This window comes from Condylostylus longicornis, unplaced genomic scaffold, assembly GCF_029603195.1.
Source record: "Condylostylus longicornis isolate FDR11 unplaced genomic scaffold, ASM2960319v2 ptg000030l, whole genome shotgun sequence".
In the NCBI taxonomy this organism is placed as follows: Eukaryota; Metazoa; Arthropoda; class Insecta; order Diptera; family Dolichopodidae; genus Condylostylus; species Condylostylus longicornis.
Window position 1 is genome coordinate 6,374,212 of NW_026577999.1, and position 12,937 is coordinate 6,387,148.

The 12,937-nt window shown below is 25.4% G+C and overlaps 1 protein-coding gene across 2 annotated transcripts in view; it reads left to right on the forward strand.

Moving 5' to 3' along the window:
• Positions 1-12,937, forward strand: part of LOC129608163 (unconventional myosin-XVIIIa) — a 229,151-nt gene that overhangs the window by 108,017 nt on the left and 108,197 nt on the right. For both annotated transcript variants that reach the window (XM_055519494.1, XM_055519497.1), the window contains 7 exons: positions 4,729-5,130; positions 6,520-6,706; positions 6,811-6,977; positions 7,054-7,366; positions 7,429-8,008; positions 8,071-8,662; positions 8,723-8,911. In XM_055519494.1, the coding sequence (XP_055375469.1) occupies positions 4,729-5,130; positions 6,520-6,706; positions 6,811-6,977; positions 7,054-7,366; positions 7,429-8,008; positions 8,071-8,662; positions 8,723-8,911 (2,430 nt within the window). The remainder of the gene's footprint in view (positions 1-4,728; positions 5,131-6,519; positions 6,707-6,810; positions 6,978-7,053; positions 7,367-7,428; positions 8,009-8,070; positions 8,663-8,722; positions 8,912-12,937) is intronic.

Here is a 12,937-nt window from a genome sequence, read left to right on the forward strand (position 1 = left end):
TCGTCATATTGTGCTGATGTGCATAATCTAATAATTTTATCAAAAAATTTCAATCATTTTTATATATTGAAATAATATTGACATATTAACATATACATGTGTATATTTATGTATATTCAAGTGTTTGAATTTAAATACAGATGGTGTAACTGATTTAGATGATAAATTACAAAAAAAAAAATACAAATTTGAATTTCATTGCAATTTGTTTTTATTAATTTTTGCTTATTAGCCTAGTTATTTGTCTGTCTTTCATACTTTTTTTTTTATTCCAATAATTTTAGAAATAACGAGTTTTAAATGTACTTTAATTTAGATTTTTATTATTTAAGTAATTTTATGTCAACGAGATTCAAATAAATATTAGTGCACGCGATTTGTTACAAGATTACGGGCTGCGCGTGTATTATTTGACATTTTATTGCTTAAATTGAATCTTATTGACAATATTCGAAAAGTAATTTGACATTTTAAATGAAAAGTAAGAAAATAAAAAAATTTAGTTGGTGGTACAACAATTTTCAATATTTGATTGAAAAAACAACACGCCGAGTAACGTTACAGTAAGATTAATTGTCAAAATAGTTTATGAATTTTAAAATGAAATTATTATGTATATGATTACAATAGTAATTAAATAAAACTCTCGCAAAAGTTTTGATGTTGACCAGAAATCTTAAAACTAATCTTAAATCAAATATAGCATTGAGAAAATTTTTATATCGTAAATATTTTAGATAAAGTAGAGGGTGATAACAGATGTTATTGCTTAAACTTTATCGCAGTAAGGCTAAAAAGCAAGGCTAGATACTACAGGTGTTTTCGTTTTCTCTCTTTTTGTCTCTTTTCTGGGTATTTTTTTGTATCGAATGCTATTAGTTGCGTTTAGTATAGTAGAATATTTGAACTTGGTTTAAATCTGTCAAATTTGTATAAGTTGACATTTGACTTTACTAAGTTGATGAAATTTGATTCAATTTTCTTACTACTTCTGCTCGATTCAATATAAATTATTTTGAGTCTATTTTGACCTTAATATAAAATCAAAGTAATACCATACTTAATAAATATTTTTTTTCCCCGTAAATGTCTTACATAATGCGAGAAGCTACAAACTGTCTTCAGTTTTAGAAATTTTTTCATAACAAATTAATCAATGAAAAATTTGCCAATTTTTTATTCATTTCTTATGAATAATGTTAAATAATGAAATGTTTTAGATTAAAATCTTTCAAATAAATAAAAAAAAAAAACAAAAAAATAAAAATTATTCTTAATAAAATCGAGCAATATTAAAAAAAAATTTATGCTTTCATGAAAATTTAATCTTCAAGTCATGAAAATCTTATTATGTATGGTTGTTTTGTGCCCTCAAACTATAAACTTTCATCATTCTATTTTAATTTTTTTTTGTTTTTTTTTTGTAATTTTTAAATCACACACCATTTTTGCTATTTTGATTGCAAAAGTTTTATCAGTAAAGATCACATTTTAATTTGATTTTTTTTTTTAGTGTTTCTGTTGCAAACGATATTGTTAACGATCTTATGATAAATTGTACATAATTTTTTTATGTTGATTTTGTAACAATGCAATTTTTTTTTGTTTTCAAAAATTTATGCTATTAGAACAAGATTTGTTTTTTAAGTATTTAAAATTTGATTTAACATTTCTAATACTATTCTAGTGTTACCACATTTATAATGCTATTCTAGTAAACTAAGTTAAAAATTTTCGTATTTTAAAATTAATGTCATTGGTGCAGTGGTTGTGACATCTTATTATATAGCTTAATACCAATAAATATTATACAAGTAATTTTCAGATATTCATAATGTTCGATATTAAAAACTAAGAAAAATAAACAGTAAAATATTAATAAACTTAAATATTTAATATAAATAAATACTACGGCAGGCTAGTCACCTACCTAGTTAACTCTATGACGCTATGAAACTAGGGCATGATATCATGCACTAGCCCTGTGCTCCTCCTAGGAGTGAAAAAGGAAAAAAAAAATTAATGTCAGAATGTCAAAAATAATTTCTTTTTTCTACTTGTATATTTGAGCTTTACCTTGTTATAATGTTCACACAACCTGTTTTAATGATAGAATTGACAACAGACAAGTCATCAAATCATTTCCGATAGAGGGCTTTATAACAATTATTCTGATAGATAGTTTTATATTACTATTTTATAATATTCAAATTTTTAGATTATAGTTTCAACAATTTCGTATAGAAGTAATTAAATTGATATAAAGTTAAATCTAAAATAATTATAGCTTTATCTGATATCTCAAAGTTGAATATAACAAACCTATATCTCTTATATATTCCAGTGATTTTGATTTTAATTAAAAATTAATCTAAAAATTCGAGCTTCTTTTTCTAATTTTATTCATATTCTATGACTTCAGTGAAGTATTTGTAAAATTTAATATAAATACAAATGAATTTAATTAAAGAATATAAATTTTTAATTTTCGAAAGGTGTAAATATGCATTACTTTATGTAAATTAAATATATAAGTCAATGACACGACGGGATTAAATTGAAATTGATTAAATATTTAAGACGTATTATAATAACATTCTTAACTAGAACACGCTCTGTTATAAATATGAGTTTATAGTTGAGAGAAGAAATATGCATGTCAAAATATAAAATCACTTTTATCTATTCCGGTAGGTATACTTTATTCCGTTAGGTGGTTTTATATTTTCATATGTAAAATAAATGTCAATTCTTGATTCTTCTTATTTCGATTCATAGATTAGTTTTAACTTCAATATAGCCAGATTTCTATACAAAATAGCGTTCCATTTTAGACTGTTATTCATCCCTAAATGAAACACAAGGTGTTATGAATTTGAATTTATTACTTGAGCTCTTCGTATTTGAATATTAAAGTATTGTGACTTATGTCAGATTATAATCAAATCTTCACATTATATCTTCAGAAGCGGAATGGCACAGTTTTCTCACAATTTACTATCACTATAATTTGCGTATTCATTGCAATAATTGTAAATTGCAATATTTTTCAAAGTTTCAGGTGTAAACTAAAATATTAATAATTTAATATAAAAATGTATAGGTGTGTTAAGTTTTTAAACCTCAATATTTTATGTTTCTTTAATGTATAGAAAATTGCTACTTCAAAATATACAATTAAATTAATTTTTAAATATGTTTAATAGATGAAATTTTTTAAAATAATATTCATCTGAAACACCTTATAAACTATTAAAATACACAAACAACAACAATAAAAAAACTTACATATATGAACAAAATAAATAATTGTAATTAAATAATTATTTGTTGCTGTCTTTATCATTATTACTTTTATTCTATCTATACTATTATTGCTGTTGGTGATTCAACAAATAATTTTAATGCCTGCTATGGCATTGATTTGAATTTTTATTATTGTGTTGTCGTTTTGTTATTTTTGTAGGTGGAAATATGATATGTAGATGCCGCGGCAAGTAAATTACTAAAATTAACTGCATGAAGTCTTCTTTTTGTTTTTTTTTTTTCATTTTTGCTGCAGGAAAAATTACCTGTGGTTATTTTTTTTGCTTTTTATTTCTTTTTTAATTTTTTGAATATTTTTGGATAAATTTTATTTACGAATTTAGTAATGTATAAAAATACGAGAATACGAGAAATTGGTGGCGGCAGAGGGTGTTTAATGCACAAAAACACAATTATAAATTGAAACTCTTTTTTAGATACTTGTTTTTTTTTTTTAATTTTACAAATTGTTTACACATTATACTTTAGAAAAAATTTACTTTTTGTTTAATAGGTGTTTTTCAATAAGTACAACAACGTGAAAAGTTAAAAAAAAGGTCGTAACCTTTGATAGACAAAAAAAAAATGAGAAAGAGAAAAATATTTACGGAAGCTTTTGTTTTTGATTTAATACTATTATGTTTAATTACTTGAGCCTAAAGGAGTTAAAGTTAATTACATATGATGTAGATACATGTTGTTAATGTTATTAAGATTTTTTTACGACACTAAATCTAAATAGATTTAATAATTATGTTGTTTTTTTTTGAATTTTACATTACATACCTGCTCATATTAATTTTGTTACTTGTCAAATTTATTTAATGTTTCCACTGGTATTTAGTTTTGACGTATTGCAATTTCTACGGACTTTTCTGCCATATAAAATATTGCATTAATTTAATACATCACGCTACGACAATGTATGTACACACGTCAAAAATCATCTCTCTGTTTAGAATCAGAGTCATCTGTAGTTGAATTTTTTGTCTCTTGTTTCAATTCTAGGAAAATTCAAATATTTACTTTATTTTTATGACACCAGAAATTTTAAATTATAAATCAACTTACATGACAGTCATAATGACAAATTAAGCTCTTAATTGACATCGCAATTAATTTCTACTTAAATGGTATTTTTAAAAGTGAAGTTTTTCAGTCATCTATAACCTTGCAGTTAATACTCTATTACTAAATATTTTAAATAATTATTTATCATGATTTCTTTTGTAATTTGGATATATTTTTAAATAAAATTTTATTTAATAGTCGTTTCTATTTTAATCATCTGTCAAGTTAACAAAATTACAAAAAAAAAACTAAAAAAGTGTAATTAATAATTTTAATTTTTTCCCTTCTTTTTGCTTGTTAAAATTGTATTAACTGTTTTTTTTTTTTTGTTGTTTTTTATTTTTCTTTTAGACACGACAAAATAGCGATGATATCGTAGATGAAGTAACCGGTGAATTAGTATGGTTAGTACATCGTGGTGGATTTACAGCAGCTCAACGTCTTCCACAGATATTACAATCGGGTAGCGGTAGTGGAATCGATAATCAAAGCGATCAAAATGGAACAAATAAAATTAAAATTAAATTACTACATAACGGTGAAGAGATGTATGTTGATGAAGATGATTTGGAAAAATGTAATCCAACATCATTGGATATTGTTGAAGATATCTGCCAGTTAAAGCATTTGAATGAAGCTTCTGTATTACATTGTTTAAGGCAACGTTATGCTAGTAATTTAATTCATACTAAGGCTGGACCTATTTTGGTTGTTGTTAATCCAATGGCACCAATGAATATTTATTCAGAAAAGGTAAAAAAAAAATGAAAACTATTTTAAAATTAAATAAAATAATTAGATAGGTATCTAGCGCGTGAAATTTTTGATTAATTTTTCATTTATTTTAATTATAGTTGCTTTACAAAAAGAAAAGGGAAAATTCTGTTGTTCTCTATTGTTTGAATCAGTTTATTAATTAAAATACTTCTTGTGAAATTCAAAATGAATTATACACAGGTCAAATATTGTAGGCGAGTGCGTGAAATAAGAAATTCGGTTAATAATGCAAGCAGGCACCTGTTCATTCCAATTTGAATTAGTTAAATTACTGTTGTTCTATATCAATATCAATATTGTGGTATATTAAAATTTTAGGATTAAGAAACTTAATCGTAAATTCATTTTGGCTCTCAAAATTTTACTCAAATTTAAATTTATTAGAATGTAACATTTTTGTTTCAAGCAAGAAATATTACAAATTAGTTGTATAGCAACAATTATATTTTCATATGAACTGAGAGCAGGTTTTTATCCCATTTTAAAAAGTTGACAAAAACAAAAAAAGGAAATTCAGCATTTTTTATTTAGTATTTTAAAAACAAATTCTTAAACTAATCTCGATAAGAGGAAGGAAATGTAATTTTAGAAAATCATAGTATTTTGAAGATTTGCAAAACGCTTAATTTTATAATATTTTCTTCTATTTAACAAAATTTTAATATTCTTCTTTTAAGAAAATTTAATTTAAATAGTTGATTTGTAATTCACATGTTTTTCCTATAGTTATTGTGCTCATAAATTAATTATTTCAAATTGTTACAAAACCAAAACACAATGTAAAAACTAATTGCATATATTTTGGATAAAAAAAACATCGCATTTTTTACTTGAGTACAGTCGAACACAAAAAATTTCTAGCCTACTTTTAGGATAAAATGAAAATAAAAAACAAAACGAGAGGAAATTTTTTTATATATATTAATAGATTTTTAAAAATTGCATACATTTAGGATTACGGTTTGCTATTCTATGTTTTCCCGGTAAATTATTTTGTTTTTATGCACAATATTCCGTTACTGCTATTGCTAAATAATTTTCATTACCTTATTTTTTTTTCCAAGTAAAATTTTTTTTCTATTAAAATAGTTTAATATTTAAATTTAAAATTGCTATGAATAGAAAACTTTCAAGTGCTTTTAAAATTGTGAGAAATTGTTCTATAGGTAACCAGGTCATCATCCTCTGTCTATAGTCAATTAGAAAAATAGTTATTGATTTTGTATTATACGCTATAAATTATTTAATGTGTTCAAAATAATAGTTTTAAAGGAAATAAAATATGCATACGTGTTTAATCGCAGTAATCTCTTTTAATTTTTTCCTCTTTCAAAAGTTATTTATTTCTTTTTTGTATTCTTCCAGGTTGTGTCAATGTTTCGTGGATGTAAACCAGAAGATATGCCACCGCATATATATTCCCATGCTCAGACAGCATATAGAACAATGTTAGAAACACGGCGGGATCAAAGTATCATATTTATGGGACGTTCTGGGTCTGGAAAAACAACAAGCTTTAGACATGCGCTTTATTATTTGGCTCTGGCTGCTGGTAATTATTTTTGTTTTTTGTTTTTAATTGTTCAATCATTCGTCCTTTTTTATTTGAAATTGAATAATTGAATAATTTTGTTTTTAATTATTTATGAATTTTAGGTTCAGTCAATAAATTGTTAACATCGGAAAAAGTGAATGCAATAACACATATTTTAGAAGCATTTGGAAATACAAAAACATGTCTCAATACTAATGCAACGAGATTCACTCAAATTTTCAGTCTTGATTTTGATCACAGTGGTCAAATAGCATCAGCTTCCATACAAGTGAGTATTCACGCTATATTAAATTTTGTAATGTTAGAATATTAATTTTTTTTAATGAAAAATAAATATATTTTAGGTTCTTTTATTGGAACGGGCTAGAGCTGGTAAAAGAATATCAAGTGAACATACTTTCCATATTATGACACGTTTATTAGCTGGAGCAGAAGGAATGCTTCAAAAAGAATTACATTTGGAAAATATTTCCCCTGAAGACAATAATCCATTCGTTTCTTTGTCACAAAAATTAGAAGATCGTCACAAAGCAGCTGCTGAGTTTGTTAGAATTGTACAAGCCTTTGAAACTCTTAATATTGACCCATCAGCTGTTAGAGGAGTTTGGCATATTTTAGCAGCAATTTATCACCTTGGTGTGGCTGGTGTTGCAAAAAGTAATTATTGGAGTCTCTTCAAATTTCAAATAATCTTAATAATCTATGTTTTCAAATCGCAGTAGGTACAGGTCCAGCTTCTCGTGTACAATTTGCTAACCCTTCAGCCGCACGAAAAGCATCGTCTCTGTTGGGTGTTTCAATGGAAGATTTGTTGGCAGCAGCATTTCCAACTTCTACACCAGGTAGTTCAAGTCCAGCACGGTCACCAACAGAAACTCCAGAGTCTGCTTGGGAAAATTTAGAAGGTTTAGTTGTTGGATTGTATACAGAAGCAATGGCAGCTGTTGTTGCTTTATTAAACAAAGCTATCTGTACATCAGCACATACAATTGCATCAATTTTACTTGTTGATTCACCTGGTTTTCAAAATCCAGCAAGTTGCGGAGTTCAAATTGGTGCAACTTTATCTGATTTACGTCACAATTATCTACAAGAGAGATTACAACTTCTATTTCATCATATGAATTTAGTAGCGCCACGAGATCGTTATTCGCAAGAAATGGTGGAAATTGAAAGTGAAGGACTACCAGAAACACATCCAGGTCCATTAGTTTCTTTAATAGATAAAGCACCACAAAATCATGTTGTAAGAACATCCCAAAGAGATTTAAGAGAACAAGATAGAAGAGGACTGTTATGGTAAGATTAAAGAGTATTTAATTTGTCATTTTAATATAAATTTAATTTATTTTTTTTCCTAGGTTACTCGATGAGGAATCCATGTATCCGAATTCAAATGATGATACTTTTCTAGAAAGATTATTTTCTCATTATGGAGATCGTGAGCATCAAACTCTTATTCGTAGAGCGGCCGGAACTAAACAATTTATTTTACAACATCTACAGGGAACCAATCCTGTACTATATTCAACAAGTGGTTGGTTGAAGGCAAGTCGAGAACATCCAACTGTTAAGAATGCTGCAACACTTTTACAAGATAGTACTAAAGATGAAATAAGCCGTCTTTATGTTGGTAATTTAACTCGAGGCACTGGAATAGTTTTCTGTGGATCAGTTGTTGGCCTTGAAGGTACACAATCATTAAGAAGAGTATCTAGTATACGTAGATCATTTACATCAGCTGGTGTTAAAAGAAATTCTGTTATGTTACAAGTAAAATTTACAGTTGATGGAATTATTGATACTTTAAGAAGAACTGGTACACATTTTGTACATTGTTATTTATTACAACATAATGCTGCAACTCGACAATTTTTAAATTCATCTCCAAATAATCTTATTTTGCAAGGCAATAGTGAAGAAATGGTTAATGTTCCTCTCCTAAGAAGTCAGGTAAATTTAACTTTTTGTTAATTTTGTATAAAAAATTAATTTTCTGCTTATGTATTTCAGTTACGTGGTTCACAAGTACTTGAAGCTGCTAGACTTCATCGTTTGGGCTTCCCTGAAACTGTTCCTCTATCTGAATTTGTTCGTAGATTTGGTTTATTAGGTGATGCAGCTTCTAAAGATCAAACTGTTGAAAATATTTTAACATCTAATGAAATTGATCCATCAGTTTATAGAATTGGACCAAGTCAAGTAAGAGAATTTTTTTTTCTCCTAATTTACATTTTTGATTTCTTGTTTTTTTAAAAATTGATCAGTAGTTGGATTCAGTGGATTAAATTTAGTTGAACATAAAGAATTTTAAATTTTTTTTTTAAATATTTAAAATATACATATGTTAAATCGTAAGTTAATTATTAATGCAAAAATGTTACAAGCTTTTTTGAATTCGCGGGTTTCTAATAATTTCATATACACATATTATGAATGAATATTTGAAAAAAACAATAATTTCACTAAACAATATGCGACCCGATTACCTAGTTTGTTTCTTAAATTTAAATTCAATATGCAAAATTTATTGAATAATTAAGTTTTTTCGAACATCTTCGCGCATAACAATGTATTTGCTGTTAAAACATAAACATGCCTGCATAATTACTAATAAACTTAAAGTGTGTATAGAAATAATTTATGTCATGCTTAATCAAAATTCTCCTGTAAAGTTTTCTGATCTTTTTAAACATGTTTCATATATATTCCACCCCAAGTGAAGTAGAAATTTTAACATTGATTTTATTTATTAAATTATTCTCCAGTATTTCGGGAAACTGAAACTAATTGTTTATGTTAGTGAAATATACTAGTGAATCAAAAAAATTTAATATTTACATATTTTGTTATTTATTGATCCTAATAAATTGTGTGTGCACCTTGTTCTAAAATCTATTATATTTTAATATTTTAAATTCAAAGAGTAAAAATTGAGAGTTTTTAAGGAAGGGAATGTGAAATGCGGCTCAAAAGATGTGATACACCTGTTGACAAATTGTAAACTTCAGCACATTGTGTTTTAGCAACAGAATGAAAAAAATTTTCAAAATCAAAAAAAAATACCATAAACAATTCTGTTTCCAAAATCACTTAAAATTTATTAAAAACCCACGCATTATACGCATACATAAAACGAATGATTAGGCTTCTACATTTTATAAACCTGATTTATCGAAAATAAAACTTAAGCTTTAAATAATTTTTTTGATTTTAAAAGCATAAAAAGAAACTATAATAATAAAAGAAGAAGAAAAAATCTCAAATCTTAAGAAAACAAAAAAGCACGTATGCCGCAAAAGAATTGAAAACAACTGACGTATACAATAATACCAAAAACCCAAAAGATAAGAAAAAATCGAAAAAAAAAGAAAATAAAAATAATCGATTTTGATTATTATTTTTAATTCGATTCACTAGAGGTTAATAACTTTCACTTATCGCTTACTCAGTCAATTTATTATATATGAAGTGCGTTTTGGTCATTTTAAGATTCCATATACACAAACACATCATTTCATCTTTAACCGATTTGATTAAATCTCAATTGTGGTGAAATGGGAATCAAAAGAAAAACAAAAATAGAAAAAGACAAATAAAAATGACATACAAAAATAAAAAAAAAAAAACAAAAGTTACAATAAAGTGAAAGAGAAGAAAAAAAGGTCACCATGGCTGGCTAGCTGATTGATTTGATTTAGTGGACATGCTGCTGACTATAAAAGAATACCAAAAACTTTTTTTTTTAGTGAGATTACACATGTCCATATGTGTTATTATTGATTTAAAGAAAATAATAAATTTTTTTTTTGTAATGACAAAAAAATTGAATAAAAATATGAAAATAAAAAATGAAAAAGAAAACAATTGATTATCAATTGAATTCTTCCCGCTATTTACTATTCAATCATGCTGCTTTTTCGATACTCATACATATGTTTGCTACATACATGCAATTAGAAAATTTTGTGCAATCACTTGATTTGGATAGTGTTGGCGCCTTCTATATTATAAGAAAGTATTTCCCTTTAGTTTTTTTAAATATTGAAAATGCTGTTAAAACTTAACTATATACAGAGTATTTTCTTAATTTTTAGATCAGATGGACAGGATAATATAAATTTTGAAAATGATATTGAGGATTGATTGGCTTTTATGAATATTATTTGGAAAAACTGATCGCAGTTTCGAAATATTGTTAAATATAAAATAAATTCTAATATAGTAAGATTTGGCTGGGGTTCGACTTAAGAAATTTGATTTCATGAAGCCAATTGCTAAGTTACCATTCCCGAAATAACTATTGAACTTAATTTTTGCGCAATTTCTAAATTCCCAAGTTTATAAATAGCAATTAATAAAATTTGGCTTTCTAGGTTAATTGGTTTTAAAAAAAGAATTCTAGTTCTTTAATATTAGACTTAATAATTCTTATCTGCTTTGAGGATTCCATCCTATTATACAAGTTATCATTGCTTTTGAATTTCATGTCAATTTCACTGCGTTATTTCAATTTTATTAAATAAATATCATTGAATTTAAACTTTATTTTGTTTAGTTGTAAAACATAAAAATTGTGTTGTTAAATTTTGCGAGGATGAAACCTGTTAAAAATCATGTTAAAAAATAATCCTGCTGTGCTGATTATTTCTTTTAGACAAGTGTAAATCTGTTCCGCTGTTACTTGTAAAAAAAAGAGTTATTAAGTTATTTTTTTTTTTGTTTTTTTTTTCTTCTCAATATTCAATATTAATGAAGATGATGAATTGATTAGACTCCAAAAGCTATTTTCTTTCTCAATTTTTACTTGAATTGCTTATTTCACTTTTAATGTTGTTTTCGTTGTGTCATGTTTGGTATTACTATTATTTTTTTTCCCGCTATTGTTAAATTCTTTGACTTTTCAACAATTATTTTAGTTACTTTTCCATTTCTTTTCATTTAAAAAATTTCCTCAACTTTAAATTAAGAGATTTTTGATGATTTAAAACCAAAGGTGACCTTATTTGTAATAATGTTTGATTTGTTTTGGTGAAAAATAAAAAAAGAGAAAAAAGAGAGGAAGAAAGAAGTAAAAAACAAGTAAAATTTAATAAATTTCTTTTTAAAAAGTTAGAAAAGTAAAAAAACTGAGTGATTGTAATCAATAATGTTGTATAATTGAAAATATTGAATAATTATTATATATATGGATGTATAAAAACAAATAAACACTAATAAGGTACTTAAGTATGAAGAAAAGATAAGAAAAACGAATCAAAATTTGGCTACTTAGTTTTCATATGAACTTTTTCATATATATAGGCCTTAAGTTTTTAAAGTTTATTGCCCCTTTGTAAATAATTGATTTACAGCGCGATATCCTTAATTAAAAATTTTTAATATTTTTTGTTAGTACGAAATAATGATCACTAATTGAAATATACTCGTAAAGTGTTTTTGCACGTTATTCAGTCAGATCGTGAGAAAACTTTCATGCTACATGCAGACACACAATTATTTTGTAATTTAAATTCATTTACCAATTACATATAGGTGTGTTTCTGTCATAATGGAAGAGTGTTTCAATGAACTTGTGAATAATTTAATTAAAATTAAATTTTATAATTTTTGATTAAAAAAATGTTTAAATCTGCAGCATTTATAGAAATTATTTGAACCATTTTTTTTGGAATTCAAAATTCTTACTCATAATTACTAATTAGGCATTAGTCATTACCAATTCTGTCAAATTATTTGTAAGATTTACTTCAATAATAAGTACTTTAACAATGTCCTAAAGTTGTAGATTAAAAAATCAAAATTACAAAATGAAAATTTTTAAATCTAATTTGAATTTTTCATGTTTTTGATAAAGTAAAAATTACTCAAATAAATTAATATCGTAAAATTTTTAAATTTAAAAACACAAAAGAAAACAATACAAATGTCAGAAATGCCAAAAGTTTAATTGAAGGTTATGTTAAACTCTTATATTCTTATACAAAACTTATAAATGATTTTGTAAATTTTATTTTTCAAATTTTATTTAAAATGTACTTGAACTTTAAATGAACTTTCCTGTAGGGTTTTTTTATTCGATTTATTTTTGTTTTTCCATTATTTTACTTTGCTAAATGATTTTTTTTTTATTTAAAAAAAAAATTAGAAAAATTTCATATAACAAATCTTTTTCAAATATAGGAAATTACTGAAATGCCTATAAATTTTTAAGCGCCTCAAGATAAC